The 20,421-nt window shown below is 39.4% G+C and overlaps 1 protein-coding gene across 1 annotated transcript; it reads right to left on the bottom strand.

The window, feature by feature from the left end:
* Window positions 1-635: 635 nt before the first annotated feature.
* LOC113027482 (muscarinic acetylcholine receptor M2-like) lies at window positions 636-9,131 on the bottom strand. Its single transcript, XM_026177100.2, has 4 exons — window positions 8,848-9,131; window positions 4,199-4,421; window positions 3,119-3,982; window positions 636-1,640 (listed from the first exon to the last, which is right to left on the bottom strand). Exons 2-4 carry the CDS (start codon window positions 4,388-4,390, stop codon window positions 1,317-1,319), a joined length of 1,380 nt encoding a protein of 459 aa, XP_026032885.1. The 5' UTR covers window positions 4,391-4,421; window positions 8,848-9,131; the 3' UTR covers window positions 636-1,316.
* Window positions 9,132-20,421: the final 11,290 nt, after the last annotated feature.

Genomic DNA, 20,421 nt, shown 5'->3' with positions numbered 1-20,421 from the left:
GCAGTTGTTTTGTTTGCTCTCAATTTTGACAGCCTTTATAAAGATTAATATCAGTTTGTAAATGCTCCAGATAGCTCCAGATAAAACTCAGCACTTTTCCTTGACTTTTCAAAGAACCAGAAAGTAAATAAATGGCAGACAGAAATGACCCAGCTCAATCGTATTACTTTTCACACATGCACAGTACAGGAACGTAGGGTTTTCAGTGTGGAAGAAAACAACTGAAAAAGATAGTGTGGACACGGAGCGTTATTAGACCAAAACGCCGTTTTCCAATTTATCTGGATTAGTGTAGACGTAGCCTAGGACTCCTGCAATGGTGTTCAGACCCAAAACCTACAGTTCTTCTAGTGAGTCTGGCTCTAAAAACAAATTAGTCCCTAAAGACTCCCAGCATAAAAAACATGACTATGTTATTTACAGCATCTAAAACAAAACAAACAAACAAAAACAAATGGGTGACATCATCATGGGTGATGGCTACCTCTTTCTTTCGTATACAGCCTGTAATCTTGTGGCAGTAATTTGGTCGGTTTGGTTAAGTTTTTTTCATATCGGATGATAGCCAATGGGAAAAAAATAATATTAGCAGAAATGAAGGAAAAAAAGAGGACACCCAGGTTATGACAAATAACTCTGATTCCAAACTGTCATCCTTTTTATTTACACAAATCAGAGAAAAAGAGGGAAGACACAGGCACGTTTAATAGTCGCACACGTCTCACAACATCACAGATTACAGGTTCCATTAATGTGAAATGTAAGTTTAGCACGACACACAGGACACGCATCACTTCACAGCTGCTAATTCTCTTTTCTCCCGTGGATTTAGTATAAAGACATGGTTCATTTTTAGAGCTTAGCTCTAATGCTCTCATAATAGTATAATTTTCAATCACATCTTTTTTAAACTACCTTCACAAAACCATCACAACAAGCACATTTTAAACAACAAACTGCACAAGTTTGTGTAGAAGTAGCAAAAAGAGGAAATAAAAAAAGAAATAAAACTCCAAGTGACTGTTATGCAAAAGTATTTTTCAGACAGTCAGTAAAGCTCATTGAAATTAGTTCCATTTAAGTCTTTGAAAGTTTGACTTTATAATATGATTATGAGTTAAATCACAGTTTTATTTTCAGTGGAAGAAGGGGGCTGGGGGGGATTCTACCACCGAAAAGCAACATGAAGTAATTGCACAACAAGACCACACTTTATCTATGTATCTATGTTTCCAACTTTCGAAATCATTCTTTAAAAGATTTGTCACATTATTCAGATTCCACCACAAACACAGTAAAGCATTTGCACCCCCTGCTCATCGTGAAGTGCGTATGTTCTTGTACTGGCACAGAAGCAGCTGCTTGAAGGTGTTCTTGAAGGTGGCGTTGCAGAGGGCATAGCAGGCTGGGTTGATGGTGCTGTTGATGTAGCACAGCCAGTAGCCAATGGTCCACAGCGTGTTGGGGATGCAGATGGAGCAGAATGTGTTGATAAGCACCATCACGTTGTACGGCGTCCACGTGACGACAAATGCAACCAGGATGGCCATGATGGTGCGTGTGACCTTTTTCTCCCTGGAAGAAATTCCCCTCTTTTTCCACTTTGCCACAGCGTTTTCACTCATCGCGCGCATTGTTACCTGAAAAATGACAGTAGAAGAAGAAAAGAGTTCTATTGTTTCTTTTTAGTGTGTTTGTGTGTGTGTGTGTGTGTGTGTGTGTGTGTGTGTGTGTGTGTGTGTGTGTGTGTGTGTGTGTGTGTGTGTGTGTCACTCCTGTGTAAGTCCAACATAACCTTCCATACCTGTGTTGGTACCAAATGAGCTGTTCTGAGTATTTCACAAACTGCTGGGATTTTCCCACAACACCATCTCTTGGGTTTACAGAGAATGGTCCAAAACAGAGAAAATATCCAGCTAATGCCAGAGGTCAGAGAAGAATGGCCAGACTGTTTCTAGCTGACAGGAAGTCATCAGTAAACAAAATAACCAATTGTTGCAACAGTATTCAGAAGAGCATCTCTGAATGAACAACAACACAGAAGACCTCACACGCTTGTCAGCTAAGAACTGGAACCTAAGGCTCAAATCATCTCAAACTCATTTTTCGAACATAATGAGTTCACTGTATTCAAATCTCCTCCACAGTCACCAAAACTCAATCCAGTAGTGCACCATCTGGATGTGGTGGATCATCATGGATGTGCGACTGACAAATGTTAAGTGTCTGAAACAAGTGTGTGATGCTATCATTGCAATATGGACCAAAATATCTGAGAAATACTTTCAGTATTGAATCTCTGTCAAGGAAAATTAAAGAAAATCTGAAAGTGTATCAATTTCACACTGAGATCAAAGAAAAGTAAGAACGACCCAAAACAACAACACGGAAGTTTCAACCACACAAAAATGCTTCATAGAGCTGAATGAATGCAGTCATGCTAGCAACTCTGTGAGGCTGCCATCAGGCACAAAGATCACTTAAATTAAATCTAATATCATTTTATTCCTTTTTTTTCTTCACCATGGTTACCATCTTCATTTATATGGTTACCAGTTTACTTGAATAAGTAAGAGTGGTATTTGGTTAGCTGCTACCTATCTGCTAAGTTACATCAACGGACAGAACATATCGACTATGTTTGTGGTGTTTAGTAATTCATTTTTACTAAAAATTATCTGACTAATAATATGTCCTGTTGTGCTGTTAATTACACGACCTAAATACTTTCTGCTCATTTGAGTTAAATTCAGTTATTTTGTTTAATTTATGTTTGCTGCACCCTTAGCACCTCTTTGTGTGTACATTAGCTAGCATTAGCTTACAACTCAGCACTGGACTCTCTTGTCCTAATACTTATTCCAAAAAAAAAAAAAAGATTGTGAACTTCTAGATATTTTCTTTATGGTCCAGATTATAAACTGTTCCAGATGTATTCTTTAAACTACAGGCACCAAACTTATGATGCCTCTAAAATAAAGACAACTTCTGCTGAGCTATTAAATATGGTGATAAAAAAAACAACTTTTAATTAACAACAAACTTGACATGACCAAACCCATGACTGCTTTAAATTGTAATAAATCTGGCCAATTAAGGATGAATATCTTTTGATTACCTTAAACAGAGTTTTCGTGACTAGCATTTGAGCGTCAGCTGCTGAGTTTTTCCGAGAAGATGGTTGGGCTTCATTTTTCCCAATATTTGAGTTTTTCCGTGACGAAGGTGGAATCTCAGCATCCTTGGATGTCGAAGCCTGAATGCTATCTGATGTGGAGTCCACCTGGTTGGTTCGGTCTTCCTTGCACGGACCGATTCCGTTCTGTTGCTGTTTCGGCTGGAGCATTTCCTTCTCCTTGCCATCTGCAGCCTCTTCCTGAACCTTTTTTGTTGCAGTGGTGTTCTCACCTCCTTCCTCCTGGCTGTTAGAAGGAGCTTCTCCCAGACTAGTGCCTGAGGTCTTCCTGCTGTCTTTCCTCATGCGGCTGCGACTGGCCTTGGAGATGCGCCAGTAAAGGTAGATCATGATGGCCACAGGTAGGTAGAAAGCCGCGATAGCCGTCCCGAAGGTCACCGCTGGGTTGGAGAAGAACTGGATGTAGCACTCATTGGGTTTCACAGTCCTTCCCCCAACTATGAACTGCCAGAACAAAATTGCAGGAGCCCACAGGATGAAGGACAAGACCCATGCTGCTGCAATCATCAGCCCTGCTATTTTGGTGCTGCGCCGCACTGGGTAGCTAAGCGGTTTGGTGACACAAAAGTAACGGTCAAAACTGATGATGAGCAAGTTCATGACTGAGGCGTTGCTCACAACATAGTCGACAGCCAGCCATAGGTCACACACCACTGCTCCTAGGGGCCAGAACCCAATCACAATGTAGACGGTGTAGAGGTTCATGGAGCAGACACCAATAATCAGGTCTGCGCAAGCCAGGCTGAACAGGAAGTAGTTGTTGACGGTCTGCAGGTTCCTGTTTACCTTTAGAGGAACAACATAGAGGAGGCTGTCAGATGCTAATCTTTTTTGTGCAATGTGATGTGTGTTTTCTCGTTTCTATTAAATTACCACTCTGTGCTGGGTTGCACATGTTCAAGTCTTATCTGTAAGTCTGGCTGTGCTGTTCAAGGTGTCCAGAGATGGATGTTTGAATCACACTCATTAATCATGAAGGATCAAAACAGGAAAACCCCAAACCTTTATAGAGAGCATGACCAGGATGTTTCCGATGACAGTGATCAGACTCAGAGATCCTGCAACGAGAATGATGAGCGCTATCTCCAAAGTCGTGTACGGGCTTCGAAAGAAGAGGCCAGTGCCATTGCTGACACTGATGTTGCTAGCGTGGGATGAATTGAGAATCTCCATGCTGTCCAGCATCCTTTGCATGCTTCAAGCGTCGTTCACATATGTGCAAAACCTGAAAAGAAGAGAGATTATAAAACATAAGTTTTTAGTACTATAGGTTTGTTTTTGGTTTTTTTGGGGGGCCGGGGGTGTTCAAATTATTCAGTATCTTTCTATGTGTAGATGCAAAATCATGCAAAATTGTGCAGAACTTGCAGCATGTAAATGATTCGCAGGTGTTTTTGTGCTAACAGCTTGCTCCCGGTGAAAAGAACGGACAGGTGTGCAAATAAAGGTCACAGCAGCTTTGTTTACAAAGTCACAGCCACATCTCACAAACAGGAATAACATGTTAAAACGGCTTTGATGCTAATGGAGATGCTGACATGTTGATTCTGAAAAATGAACAGTTTCAGTAGAATTATTGTGTTAATTTACTTTTTTAAGAACTCTTTAAAATGGATATGCTGCAGTCTTTCCCAGCCTTCACTGTGCGACAAGCTGGTTACATACTGGAGTTAAACATGCTTGTCTTTGGGCTTTAGGAAAAATATGGACCACACTGAGAAAACACACACTGTCAGCAGGTTTGAAGCCAGAATCCAGATAACAGACCACTGTAACAGATCGCTGTAAAGCACTGCAGCACCACGGAACAATATCAAATCTTTCATGTTGGTTAAACTTTGCTACATTTTATCCTTTGCTAATATTTATTTTCCCTCTTTTTCTCTTGTATGTTTAAACTATGTAAATCTCAAAGGATCTAAAAATAGCGTGTGTGCCCACAAAACAACTTTCAAATGCCACAAAAAGAATGCATATGCAAGTGTGCATGAATCTCCAGCTTTGAGCTTTGTGTGTCTGGCTCCCAGAAATCTTAACCAATCCACTCTTTCCTGGGAGCTTGAACGAGGACATCTACAGTTTACAATTTTCAAAAATGCCCTGAGAGAGTGTCTAATCTTTGCAGGAAAGTCATTTCAAAAAGATCAAGTTGGTCGCTTCATGCTGCAGGCGTCATTTTCTGCTCCTGGATATGTAAAAGGGACTGCCTGGCATATTTGGGTAAATTCAAACATGTGTGTGTCCACATGAGCTTGTGTGTTTGGCTCTTTCAGACAGATGTCCAAGTAAGTCTTAATAGAAGCTGCGGTTTTTATGTTAAGACAGGACAGATTCTCTGAGGCTAAAGAAGTGTTATCCGCAGACTTGTGTCTGCAGTGAGAAAAAAGGGAGGATGGGGGTCTTTTCTTTGGCACTGGAACTGCTTGTTCTGCGAGTTATGAAAGCCTGTTTGGGTGAGCGTACAAACAGATTTCCACTGGGGCCACCCACGCTCGAGATTCAGGCGCTCGTGGTGCTGTCAGGTGATTTAGATAAAAGCATTCAGTAAATAACAGATGATATGCATATGGGGATACCGCTTCTTTTAAATTACTACCGAGCCGCGTATTTAAAATGATCCCGGGCAGGCAAAACATACCAATTATGTATCTCAATTGTTAAGCATCATTACTGTTACTATTATATTAAAAATGAAGAAACATCAGAAATAGTGGCAAAACAACGTGATTAACTAGTCTGTTCTGATCAGAGAATCAATAAAAAGATACTTAGTTGAGACCACGAGGGTTGGTGCATACTGCTAAAACCCTGTAAGTGACTCCATTAGGCCACATGATAACATCATACTGTACCTGAAAGATGTTTCCTTCCTGCTCTTACAGCCAGATTAAACTCTATTACAGCATGTTGAACTCCATTGCTTACTCATTAAAGACCCATTCCGGGTCTTTTCAGTCACAGATACAAAAAGAGTGTGTGTGTGTGTGTGTGTGTGTGTGTGTGTGTGTGTGTGTGTGTGTGTGTGTGTGTGTGTGTGTGTGTGTGTGTGTGTGTGTGAGAGAGAGAGAGAGAGAGAGTTCAGAGCCTAACGGTGATGATTTGTAAAGTCAGAAAAATGTAAAATTGATGCACATCAAAGGGAGGACAACAAAAGGTAGGATGTTACATTTGAGTGTTAAGGACTGACTTTGGCTCAAGGTCAAATTTATGATCATATCATTCATCAATCACTTCTCATTAATGAATTGAGAGCAATGAACTGACAGTGGCCCTTTTAAGTAAAAATACTTGTACTACGGTACATAAATATTATCATAAAAGTACAGTTTGCTTTATGGACATGCTGATGGGAGCCTGTTCTTACTTTGTTGTTAAGTCAGTTATATTCATAACAGCACACTGCATTTTAAAAACAGTTCACGTGTTTTTTTTCTTTAAAGAGTTTTTAAAGAAAAATATAAAGTCTCTTATATTTACAGAAAAAGCTGCACGAAATGTGATATTTGAAAGTGAAAAAAGAAATGACAGCTTATATTAAAAAGAAGCTGCAAGCAGCCTGACTCAATACTCATTTCTTTATGGGCCCCATGATAAAGGAGCCCATAAAAATTTTAATAGGTCAGCTTTATTCTATGAACAATAAAGATATCTCTATCTATAAAAGGGTATTTTTGGCTACTGCTTCATTTCCTAAGAATAATAAATTCACATGTTTGATTTGGCACATGCCCTTCCTGATGTGATCCTCTTATATGTCCGGGTTTGGGACCAGCATTAGGACACAATAGCTTGTAACACCCCGAGGCTGGCTTTGTGCCTCGTCCCTGTCAAACTGGGGGTCTGTTGCTGTAAAGCAGTTGTGTCAACCACTACACCTTGTAGCCACAACAAATGTCCTGTATCTATAGAAGAGCAATAACACGATTCTTGGAGAAGAAACTCTCTCGACATGCCAAGCAACTGGTTGTACAAAGGTTCACAATACTTAAAATAACTGGATGCATTATTTTAAGTAGGTAGGTTTTGACATTAGGTATTCTCTTGCAGTTGTACTTGAATGCAGCACTTATGTGTCAGTCAGATGTGTTTAACTTTATGTAGCTGTTCTAGTGACTTTACTGATTAACCGAGTAAATTATCTTAATTATCAAGTTGCTCAGTGGGCTTCGCCAGAGATTTTCCAACGTGATGTAGAGTTCGCTAAGGAGATTGTTGCCTCCTCTCAAGGCCATCCTCACTTCTTCTCTCTTCACACTAATAAGACCTACATTACTGGATCTCCCTAATTGGTATGCAGGGCTACTGGAAAGAGTCACAGAGGCAAACCATATTTCTTTGACAGGCACAGAAACATAGTAATTAGATCCAGCAGATGCTGCCTGCAACAGCTGCACCGGTAATATGGTTCTAGGATACAGTCCTCTGACTGGGCGAGCTCGGTTTAAAAAAGTCTTTGATACCATGAACGATACACCGGGCGGCTGCAGACTTACTGCCGGATGAGACGTGGGAACAGCAGGTTTGTTTGCAGAGAAAAGAGCAGGTATGGAAACACGTCTGCAACTGCAGATGTTTCACAGCGCTTACGGGATTTAATGGCTATAGGGATCAAAGTGTGGTAGCTCCGTTTTATATTGATCTGTGCCGTAGTTTTATTGTTCAGTTCTTTAGAAGACAAACATCCGTCTAACTGTAAAATGCAACACCACACTGAATGTTTAAACAGGATTTTAAATGAAATAAATACGTATAGCACAAACAGTTTCAGTTAGTTTAATTTGTAAGGTTAACATTTCATGAATTTAAAAAGTGTTTTTTTTTCCACCGTCACGTTTCGCAGCAAATGTTCCTTATGTTATGGCACTAATTCATACTTGTTTTTTTCATCTCTGTGTCTTGAATGTGAAAAGTGGGAAATTTCACATCAGCCTGAGCTTTGGCTTCACAGAGCGGTGCAACTGAGAGAAGAGAAAACCACTGAATGCCCAGTGTAGCACTGAGAGTGAGAAAACACAAAAATACCACAGCAACTAGAGAGTGAAGGTTTATAAAAATAAAACTGAGAAGTTTCAAGTTGGTGAGTTAGAGGAAATTTCCCATTTAAACAATTTGTTTTTTGTTTTTTTTTTGTAATAAGGGGATTCCTCGGGTGCGGGGAAACCAGGGAATCCAGAGTCTGGATCTGATGCTGAGTGAAACCTTTTGTGTCAGGAGAGAAATTAAGATTAAACATCTCCTAAAAGGTCTCAGGGGAACAATAGACGCCAGGTTTACTTTGCTCTCAATTCAATCTTTATCAGGAAACTGAACTGAACAACAAGCCACGGATAAAATGTCAATCAATATATTGATGTATCATTATAATGCTTTAACATTTCATGTGAGACTGTTTCTTTAAAGAATATCCTCAGCTGACTTTGTTTCCTTTGAATCAAAGTGGTTATAAATTTTTTTTACATACATTACATACAAAGTTCCCGTGGGAATAAAAATTTAGGAAAACATTTCCCATCTTTTGACTCTACCGCTGCCTCAGCGAGCAGACATTAAATGTGTTCCATGGAAGTTTTTCCAAGTCTGCATAATTTTTCTAACAGAGTGTTCTTACCTGCAGGAGTTTGGTAGAAATCTGCAGAAAAATCTTATCTTACCTCATCTGCAGAGAACGACACAGGTGAACTGTTTTGAAGTCGTCCATGTTACTCTCTCTTCTCCCGACACACTGGAGCGGAGAGCAAAGCAGAAAGTAACCTGACATTCATGACACTCCTCCTCTGACAAGAACCAGTGTGTGTGTGTCTGTGTGAGAGAGACAGAGAGAGAGTTTGCTTGTGTGTTAGAAATATAGACGGATAGAGTAGGGAGGGGTTTGTGGGAGCTATTAGTGACTGTGGTGCTGAATCCCTCAAGCTAGGGTTGCAAGTTTCAGTAAGCAGGAGATGGAGACGGACGGAGAGAGAAAGAGAGATGTTTGTTTCAGGACCATGGAGAGCACTTGCCTCTGTGGCACAAACACATCATATTCTCCAGAGCTGTAGGCAATCAAGTGGAGAGAAGTATGAATGGATCTGGGATGAGATAAAATGGTAAAGCACTATTAAAAAAGAGGACAAAGAGAGAGGTTCGCTCTGTTACTCTGTTGCTGCAGGACGCTAACCTTTCAGACTGTTGTTTTGACCTTTTAACCAAACTGGTGACGCAGACTGCCCCAGTTGGTAGATGACCTTACTTTGATGGAATTACCACTGAGGATAATGGTCCCTCTCCACAAAACAATACAGTAAATGAAACAAGGACCGTGCTATCAAATAAACCAGAGTCCTGCATGTAACATAATTGCTATGAGAAAATATCAGATGATTTATTGTGGTTGTCCCATCCAGACTTTGAGCACAACCACAGAACATTTGAAATTCTGAGTATCATCACAGATGTATTTTTGTTTGTTTGTTTGTTGTTATTTTTACAGTAATATCTTTGAAAACTGCATTGGTAAGGACATAAGCGCCACCTCTACTATTTCTTCATTTGTCAAGCACACAAATCAATATCATTGTCTGTCTGTCTGTCTGTCTGTCTGCAGTTGGGTGTGTTTGTTTCCTGTCTCCTATAAGCCAATTTCTCCGGTTTCCAAGAAACTCTGGCATGTCTTATTAGCTTGAGTAATTTTAAATATTAAAAAAAAAATATATACGGTGGTAGGTATGGATCATTTCATCTTTCATCTTTTACAGCAATAACAAATTTCCTCAAAAAGCAGATCTTAAAGAGGATGTGTAGGCTAATGCTAATTTTCAGCATCATAATTTTATCCTTGGCCTCAACTAGAGCAGCTATGCATGAGTTACAGATCAAAATAATCCTTCTTGCTTGTACAGTGGAGTTTAGTGCACCTGAAACAAGTCATTTGAGTTCCCATCTCATTCCCTTTAAGCTAACTTGTTTCTTATTAGCTGCCACTGAGAAACAGAAGGTTTGAACAGCAGGTAGGTGAGACTTTGGTTTTCACTGAGTTGCGTGGCTGAGATGACCATACTAGGGATATCTTCACTCTGAATGAATAAATTATAGTTAAGATAGAAAAAAATGGTGAAACAAAGCCTTTAGAGCTCTCTGATAAATGTTTGGCTCATATGGATAGTTAGAAAAAGACACAAGTAAAAGCGTGAAATATAAACATTTATCCATTTTTATTATTTTTATTAATTTCAACAAAAAAAAGGTAACTTTTTTTGTCATTAATTTTGACAATATTTAATCTTTATTTTAAAATTTTTTTATTTTTTCAGTATGACCTGAATACAAGCAGAGACATTATATTAATGATACTTACAGGAAATTATTATTTGTAACTATAGCTGCATATTTTTAAACAGTGCATTGATTTTTCTGATTTGAAAAAACTGATGAAGACTCAAACATTCAATTCAATTTTATTTATATAGCATCACAAGAACAGTTGCCTCAAGGCACTTTAATTTTGTAAGTAAAAGCCCTGGAACAATACAGTGAAAACAGAGAATCATGTAGAAGGAAAAACTCCCTTTTAACAGGAAGAAATCTCCAGCAGAACCAGTCTTAGGGAGGACAGCCATCTGCTGCGACCGTTTGGGGTTAGGTGAGGTAGACAGGACAAAGACATGTTGTGGAAGAGAGACAGAAGTAAAAAATAACTAATAATCAAAAGCAGAGCAGTGTATAAACACAGTGAGTGAAAAAGGTGGCATTTAATGTAATTTACATTGAAAAAAATTTGAGCTATCATCAAATGCTAACTTGACAATATCAACTAATGATTAGAAACTACATGTAGTTGAAAACAGCTGATAGACATTTATTGAAAAGCTGGACTTGGAGAACAATACATAAGAAGACAACACTTTCACACATGTGCAGCTCAAAAACGTAAACGAACACACCAGATCTCAACAGGGAAAAAAATAATGCTCTATACTGATATGGAGTGGTTGATGTGAATGTGTTTGTAAAGATTTGGCACATTTACATACACTTGGAACATTGTTCTGTTGGGGCATCTTGGACTAGAACTGGGCTAACTTTAGCTACGTGTTCATCTGTTTTTAACTAAGAGGATCTAACGTTCAGTCCTGAGAAAAACTAAGCACCCCCAAGTACATGGTAGAACTGCCTTAAGCACTAATGACTTGAATTAGTGGTTTTCTGGATGACTTTATTAGCCTCTCCAATCACAGTGGAGGAATTTTGGTCCACTCTTCTTTGCACTTCAGTTCACTGAGGTTTATGCACAGCGCATCGTTCCAATGAGGTGAATTTATTGTGACGTCAACTCATGGAGCAGTTGTGTCACTTTATTAAAATGGAGACAATAGGGAGGTATTGATCTTTTCCCCTAACACTGGGCAAAACTATCCTGGCGTGTGGTTAATTTGGACCTGAAACACAGACTTGAACTCAACCTTAATAAACAGGAAATGAACCTTTGTTTGGGTGCAGCAGAAAATCCAACAGGCAGCTGAAAACGTATTCCATACATATTTTTTTTAAAAAGTGGGAAGGGGGTTTAAACAGAGCACAAAGAAAACAGCAACAATATGACACAATAAGTACTGAAGCCTTAAATACATGCATGAGGTAATCAAGGGAAGCAGACACAGGTGGGAAAGAAGACAGAGATGAAACTAATTAACACATCAATGCCTGTACATACACATTAAATAAAAATAAATTAATAAATAGAAATATTGGTGTATTTTACTGTATATAGTAACCATTTGTACATATTCCAGTATTCTTGTTTGTCTGTGTCTTCATTCAAAAGCCCAATATTCTTTCATGAAGTATACATGTATGAAAGGAGGACAGAAAGAAACCATAGTGGATCTGCTGCTTTAGGGTATATGATATATATTATTACGTAACAGCATGTGTGATAAAAGCTACATACATTGTCCTCTCGCTCTCCCTTCTCTTGCCAGTTCCCAAACTTCTAAAAATGTGAACCTTGCTATGAACCACTCATGCATGCAGTGAAAGAACAGAAAACAATGAGGCTCCTCTCTCTCCTCGCCTCCTCACAATATGACGAAAAGCTCTGAGACAGCAGGGAAACGAGGTCATCTACTTGGAGCCCCAGCAGCTATTTGAATGGAGAAGGGTCACACACAATACCATGCATTTCCTACTGCATTCCGCTCATAGCAAAGATGCAGAACGTATGTTTTAAAAGTCGAACGGACTCGTGATCTCTGGTTAATTGCATGCTGCCTTGTGTGCTAATAGCATAATGTTCATCATGATCCGCGGACATTTACTGTAAGTCTTCACCAAGCCCCGAGCAAATCGTGACTTTCTAATCTCCTCTGCTGATTCATTAAAGAAAGGCTATAATTCATCAGTGCGTTTGGGCACAGTTGAGATTTGGGCCACTTGGATTATTGTCAAGTGCTGGCACTGATATGACCTGTACATAAATTAGTGCTGGATTGCATATCTTGTTCTTTACCATCAGCTAATGGGACAGACAAACAGCTACACACAAGATGTCCTAAAACAAATAAATGCTTCATGAATTTAGGAGCTCTTCCCTGTCTCCTCAAAGTACGATCAGATCCCTCAAACACGTGCCCATGATTATTTTGTATGAGACTAGAAAAGAAACAAAACAACAGCAATATGTAATATTTAGAATCACACGTGTCATTCGGTTTTACCGCAGAGATTTCTCTTCTGGCTATAGAATTTTTTGGGGGTCACGATGGAGGAGCATGTGACTCTTATTGTACAAAAGCCTTTTATTGTTTCTTGTTTCTTGTTTGAGAATTCTGGAAATATCTTCTGAAGGCTTTGCACTGTGACACTGTTATTGTAGCAAGAGAAGCAGAAACTTCTCAGATAAATATCAGTTCAGAACTTCCAACGTGTCAGCAGCATGTAAACACAGAATATATCAAATGAATGATGGGAATATTCTGGCTCCATGCTCACAGCTGCTGTTGACTTATTCCAACATTAAAGTCTGTCACTGTCCTGTTGTTGAGATTTGGTTTCTGCTTTGATTTTATTCTTGTATTCTTGTGTTCCCTGTGGTTTACTTCCCGCTATCTTGTCATCATGTGCTTTTGTCCTCCATTTTCCTGTGTCTTTGTCAACTTATGTGTCTTGTTCTTGTTTTACTCCCCTCATCATATCCGCTGGCCTCCTTAAACCTTTGTTATTTCTCAAATTTGTGCCTCCCATGTCTGCTTTGGCCTCCTGCCTGTGAACTGGAAAGGAAACTTTCATATTTGAGGATGTGTCAGTTCCTAAAATGCATCAAGAGGACAGAGGAGTGACGAGGCTTGCCAGAGGAGCTGTAATTGAGGATGCATAGGTGTATCCTTTGTAGAAGTGTTTTTACCTTCAACGTGTAGAAGAGGTCCTGTACAAATCCCATATTTTATTCACATTAGAAAATACGAAACATACCAAATGTTTAAAAGGAGAAAATGTACAATTTTAAGAAAAAAATACGGTGCCTGTGAATTTGATGGTGTAAACACGACTCAAAGCTGCTGACAGGGCCATGTTTACCACTGTGTATGTGCATCCCCTCATCTTTTAGCCTGTAAACATCTGGGCACTGAGGAGACCAGCTGCTGGACTTCTGGGAGAGGAATGCGGTCCTATTTTTGTGTGATGTAGGATAATAACTGTCAACAGTCCTGGATCTTCTTTGTCGTGTTTTTTTATTTCAGGATGGCCCAAGTGTTATCAGTTGGTAAAAGGTCTTGACTCCAGGCAGGTCAGGTTCTAATAGCTCCAGTAGGCAGTTTAGCATTTTCTTGCTGAAATATGCAAGGCCTGAAAAAGACACTGTCTGAATGAGACTGTAATTTGATCCAAAACCTGTATATACCTTTCAGGCACCAATGGTGCCTTTCCAGGTGTGTAAATTGCCAGTTCCATGGCCACTAATACACCCCCATGTCATCAGAGATGCAGGCTTTGAGCTAAGCACTGATAAAAGGCGGATGGTCTCTCTACTCTTTAGTTTAGAGGACACAGCATCCACGTTTTCTAAAAACATATTTAAAATTATGATTCATATGACCAAAGAACAATTTCCACATTGCCTCAGTCCATTATAAATGAACTTTGGCCCAAAGAAGACAGCAGTGTTTCTGGATCAAGTTCACATATTGCTTCTTCATTATATGACAGAGGCTTAAACTGTATTTGTAGATGGCACGGTGAACTTTGTTCAAATACAGTGATTTCTGGAACAATCAAAGGCATCCAATATTGATTTGGGGTTTTAACCCTTGCACACGCATTTTCTGAAATGTTTGACATTAGTATGTACTGCAGATAATGAGATAATTCATTAAGGAGCATTATTTGGAAATTCTTTGAGGGTTGGTGAACATCTACCCATCTTTTCTTCTGAAAAACTCTTTCTCTCTAACAGAAACTCTTTCTATAACCAGTCATCTTACTGACCTGTTGCCATTATAACACAATTAGCTGCAGAATCTTCCTCCAATTGTTTCTTTTTTGTATCACCTACCTGTCCAGTCTTTTGTTGCCACGCCTCAACTTTTGTTTTGTTGCTGTCATCAAATATCAAAATGAGCTGATATTTTTCATTGGGTCGTAAAGAAAATCTCAGTTTAAACATTTGATGTTTCCTTTGTTCTACTGTGAATAAAATGGGTTTATGAGACTTGTAAATCGTTGTATTATTTCCATTTTAAACAGTGTTCTAATGTTTTTGCAATTGGTGTTGTGGATGCTCAACTTCATCATCAAACGTTCTCCCATTTGTTGTGTGTGTATGTGTGACAAACAACTTTCTAAGTGATCCTGAGTAATCTTCATAAAAACACAGATGAAAGTTTTTCTTTCTATTTAAACACTCACCAGTTCTGAGCTCCTGCTGATGAGTTGTTTCTTGACTCTGGTGCCACCTGGAGGGCTGATTGTGGAGGGCCAGCAACTCCTGGTTCTGCCCCCTCTGCCTTCTTGATCTGCAGATGACTATCATGTAGAAGTGGGTGAACCATGCTTCACCTTTTAATAATAATAATAATAATAATAATAGATTGCATTTGTATAGCGCTTTTTGAGACCCTTAAAGCACTTTACAATTCCACTATTCATTCACTCTCACACACTGGTGGAGGCAAGCTACAGTTGTAGCCACAGCTGCCCTGGGGCAGACTGACAGAAGCGAGGCTGCCATATCGCGCCATTGGCCCCTCTGGCCATCACCAGTACGCGGTAGGTGAAGTGTCTTGCCCAAGGACACAACGACCGAGACTGTCCGAGCCGGGGCTCGAACTGGCAACCTTCTGATGATAAGGTGAACTGCCAACTCTTGAGCCACGATTGCCCCAAATTGTCAGCAAAGTCATAACACACAGAGCAAAACCAGAAATATTTGAACATTTAAGTTTGTTATGGTGTCTTGGGTTTGTGATTGAAACTTTCACAAAACTAATTCACGACTTCCTCCTATTCTGTGGCACAATTATGGGGTTAATAATGTGGTTAGCAAGAGGTGAGGGTCTTTCTTTGGTTGTGTGTGTGCGGGGGGGTTGTACCACCACATGCAGATTTATGACTGCCAATGAAAAGCTTGTGGTGTTTACATAATACCAATGCAATCCGATGTTGTCACCAGTACATTAGGTAGTTAGTGATTATTTTGCCATTTATTCTTGATATTTAAGGCTCTTTGTGCAAAAACACAGAAACCCATTTAACACATATACGCATGCAAACACAATAATAGTCTCCCTCAGAGTCCCTGATCTCTATGGAGCAAAGTGAACGTGCTGACACGCTCACTTTGCACTCAGTTTAAAAAGTTCAAAGACTTCCTGTTTCTCGCGAGTTACACTGACAGGAAGAAAAAACATGCCACACCCTCCTCTGAGAGCCTGACATATGTTTTCTGACGATTATTAAAACCGGGGGGGTTTCCTGTTGATTTTTGCACATTGTACATGCAAAAGGGGAATCTTTCCATGATTACTTAGTGTAGACTGAAAAAATGATGGTGCTAGTTTGCATGACATAGCCATCTCCCAAGGAAATCACATGTAAATTGAGGATATGAATTCTAACCACATCTGTACCCTGTCCCATCCTGTGTATAAACAAAATGATTACGCGTACAATGGTTCACGAAAGGTCGAGCTGACATTAGGAGAGCAGGATTTTGATTTCATCGCCCTCCGTATTCACAGGTCTATGCGTGTTTCAAATTATTAAATTCAAAATAATGGCCCATAAAATAAACTCCTAAACACGACTAAAATCCTGTTTTCATACTCTACTTTTTTCCCCTTTTTTTTTAGCTGCACAGATTTCAGGTGCTTTGGTCACAACACTCATTTGAATTCTTGGATGTGGTCATTGGGAGAGGTCAACCACAGGGTGTAGCCCTCATTTGTGGACCTAAGCTTATCCGTTCACCACCTGACAGCCGCACAAGAGGCCTGACGGTGTCCCAATGATTGTCCCATTGTCCCAATAATTTCTAACTTATTTATGGCGAAATCAAATCGCATTCACAATTCAAATGCTGGTTATTCAGAAATACTTCAGACTGTCATCGACTGTCTCCGCCTTTATCACCTGTAAGACCTATAGAAACTAGTAGGAGGAATTCATATATTGTGTTTTTAGGTTTTTGAAATGTTGTTTTTATGTTGGAAGAAAAGACTGTAGTCTTTATAAATAGATTTGACATTTTTCACTGTAGACCTTTTTCATTTTGACATGCAGAGTAGGGAAGGCTCACGTGTGATAATTCAATTTGATTAAGCGTCCTAAAGGGCCATGACCATAAACCACGATGCACAAATCCAGGACCTACCCACGAGTAATATACCTGTGGGTTCCCTATCATGACCAGTCAAAATATTCGTGGTGAAAATGATCTCTAAGGAATACAACTGATAATAGAAATTATATGGACAAAAGTTTATGAAAGGCAAAAATCTATATGTGAAATACTCAAAATGAGCAAACTTTTCTACATTAAAAGCATGTCACAGCTTTTTTTCTCACAAGCTTCATATGCAAACATGTTACTGAATGTCCAGAACTCACGAACAGAGGCTTGCAATGCAAAACAGCCCCGACATCACAGGCAAAGTGTGAATTATTCTGCGCTCTCTCACACACAAACACTTCTACGTTGCATAGTTCCACAAAACAAACAAGTGCCACCTAATTGCAGCTGATTTGCCTAAATTATCATGTGATTTTCAGACACTACAGATGTTTGCAACATACCAGAAAAACTCTCCAGCTTCTCTTTTTTAAGACCTGACATGAAATCAAGAGCTTTTCTGTCAGCAGTGTAAATGCATGAATTCATTTCTAAGAACATATTTCACTTCATAATACAACGTGAAGTTCTTTGTGTTAGTAAATTAGTATTTGCTAGTTTCATTTGATAGTAATTCAAATTAAGAAATGTTATTGTAAGCATGCTATCAAATTCGTGCAAAGATATTGTGGATGTCACACTCAGAGGACGTTTATTTATAAGTTGTTTATCCTTGCTCATGAAAAATGCACAAGGTCATGGGAGAGTCTGTTATCAACAGTCAGGTCACAGATGAGTGTGACCTCACTAAGAGTGCATCCAAATGTCTGCAAACTCTACATTGCACCTACTCTGGATCCCAGCAACATGACCAACATGCCTCAAGAACACTGCATGAATGAAGAGCAGCTGCTTGAACATTACCGAGATACTCGTCATACAGAGTCCTCGTGGCATACAATATGCAGAAATGTTAAGATTTATCTAGCAAAACATGTTTCCTAACCAAATTTTAGTCGTTATTTTGACATTTTTTAACTGAAATATTTGCACTCTATTTGCAATAAAAATGGTTGAGCTACAGCTGGTATAAAAAAATTTACATACACTCATCATAGGCATGAATTTCATGGTAATTTGGAGCTATTTGTAATCTTTAAACAGTTACTTTTCCAGCGTGGAATGATTGTAGAAGAGACATCTTTAATGACTTCAAAAAAACAAGAAGTGAAATTTGAGTTTTCCCTAATCCACATGGTCAAAAATACACAAACAGGCTAATATAATTCCATACACTTTAGATCTGGATGAATGTCCTTTAGCGTTTGCATCTTGCACCAAACATGATCAACAAGCTTCTGCCATAATCCTAGATGGCTATTTGATCATTCCTCTGCTACCAGAATTGGTAGAATTCATTTAAACTGGTTTGTTTCTTTGCACATACCACACTTTTAGCCTACTTTATCCATTCCAAAACCAGTTTTTTGTGTGCATTTGGGACAGGGGCGTAACTTCCAGGGGGGTTATGACACCCCCCTGGAAACCCTACCCCCCCCCCCCCCCCCCCCAATAGTCAGACCCAACCAATATAACCCCCCCAATAAAATTATGAATTATCTTGCATAAATGGGCTGCTGATTTGCTTTCTAGTTGCGTGTTTAATCATCTGGGAATTTACCCAGATTTATTTATTTATTTAGACAGAGATCTGTCTAAATAAGACAGATCTCACCAAGCAGGAGCAGCTTCCCCCCACCCCACCCCACCATACACTGATGGTTTGGGAACACTGTCCTCTTGCAACTCCCATTTGTGTCTGAGTTTTAATCCCCGAATGTTGATTTGAGGTAAATTTGAAGAACTAAGATGTAGTCGTCCTTCTTTGTTAGGCCATTTAAGTGCATTGTACTAGTACCACTGGCAGCGAAACAACCCCAGAATACAATGCTACCACCGTCATGCTTGAAAGATGCCACAGTGTTCTTAGGTTTGCAAAGCTCACCTTTACTTCTCTGAACATGCATCATTGTGGCCAAATAGCTCAATACTTGTCTAACTAACCATAGTACTTTTGCCCAGAAGGAATTTGGCTTGTCCATGTGGGCAACTGCAAATGTTAGTTAAACTTTAAGGTTCTGATTTTGGAGCAGGGGTTTCTCTCAGTTCACAGTGATGTAAAACTTGCTTCGCTGTGACCAGTGACCCTGGTTTTTCAGCAGTCTCCAGTTCATGGCAGGCTTGAGACATGGTGGTTCCTAAGTTGTACTTGAACATCCTAACCCATTTCCTCTCATGTGAAGGTGACAGTTTGTCTTTTTCCAGACTTTGGCAAAGTGGTAACACATCTGAACATCTTGTACTTATGTACAGTTGTTTGAACTGATGATGTTAGGATCTGCAGTTGTCTGGAAATGGCTCCTAGAGACTTTTGTGACTTGTTTAAATCTGCTATTGTGTCCAATTAGTGTTGTCAAGCAAATCCTTTTTATGCTGCAAGAGGAAATAACAGCTGTATTCAGTCATAAGCACAAATAAGACACATTTTAACCTTTAGCACCACTTATTGAAAGATTTAAGTGAGTGTATAAGCATTTATTTGAGCCTCTATGTATAATTTTGAACCTGTATGGATTAGAAAAAAATTTAAGTCATTAAAAATGTCTGCTGTACAACATGGAAAAAGAAAAATTCAAAGAAATCCCGAAATTGCCATGACATGCATAACCATGATAAGTGTAGACAGATAACCACAAATGTACCACTGTAATTTATATTTCTACTTTTCTAATTCTAAATAAACGTTTTTTGTTTTCTTTATCTAAATAAATGGTAAATGGTAAATGGCCTGTATTTGTATAGCGCTTTTCTAGTCCCTAAGGACCCCAAAGCGCTTTACACAACCTGTCATCCACCCATTCACACACACATTCACACACTGGTGATGGCAAGCTACAATGTAGCCACAGCCACCCTGGGGCGCACTGACAGAGGCGAGGCTGCCGGACACTGGCGCCACCGGGCCCTCTGACCACCACCAGTAGGCAACGGGTGAAGTGTCTTGCCCAAGGACACAACGACCGAGACTGTCCAAGCCGGGGCTCGAACCGGCAACCTTCCGATTACAAGGCGAACTCCCAACTCTTGAGCCACGATAATAATAATTAAGCAAATTAGCAATAAAATCTGTAAATTCACATTTTGCCTTAGTACGTGTTGAATTAATTTTGTGTAATCTGAATTTAAACTCACTTAGGGAACGTTTCAAAATTGTTAAACTGTTAAGCAATAAAGCGTGAATGCTTTCGAGTTTTGACTCTGTGTCTCGTGGTTTTCTTTCTTTTCCCACAGTGGTCACTTCCCAAAAATAAGCTTTCTGCTTTTTAAAAGAAGAAGCTTGTTGCGTTTCGCGCATGCGTAGTTT

This window comes from Astatotilapia calliptera, chromosome 7, assembly GCF_964374335.1.
Source record: "Astatotilapia calliptera chromosome 7, fAstCal68.1, whole genome shotgun sequence".
NCBI classification, from domain to species: Eukaryota; Metazoa; Chordata; class Actinopteri; order Cichliformes; family Cichlidae; genus Astatotilapia; species Astatotilapia calliptera.
This window is presented reverse-complemented; position numbering and strand designations above follow the sequence as displayed.

Excerpts from the sequence above, each read along its gene's own strand:
- LOC113027482 (XM_026177100.2), bottom strand. The coding sequence starts at position 4,390 with ATGCAAAGGATGCTGGACAGCATGGAGATTCTCAATTCATCCCACGCT. Across the intron at positions 3,983-4,198 it reads TGGTCATGCTCTCTATAAAG|GTAAACAGGAACCTGCAGAC; the intron begins GTTTGGGGTTTT and ends GTTCCTCTAAAG. Across the intron at positions 1,641-3,118 it reads TCACGAAAACTCTGTTTAAG|GTAACAATGCGCGCGATGAG; the intron begins GTAATCAAAAGA and ends GTCATTTTTCAG.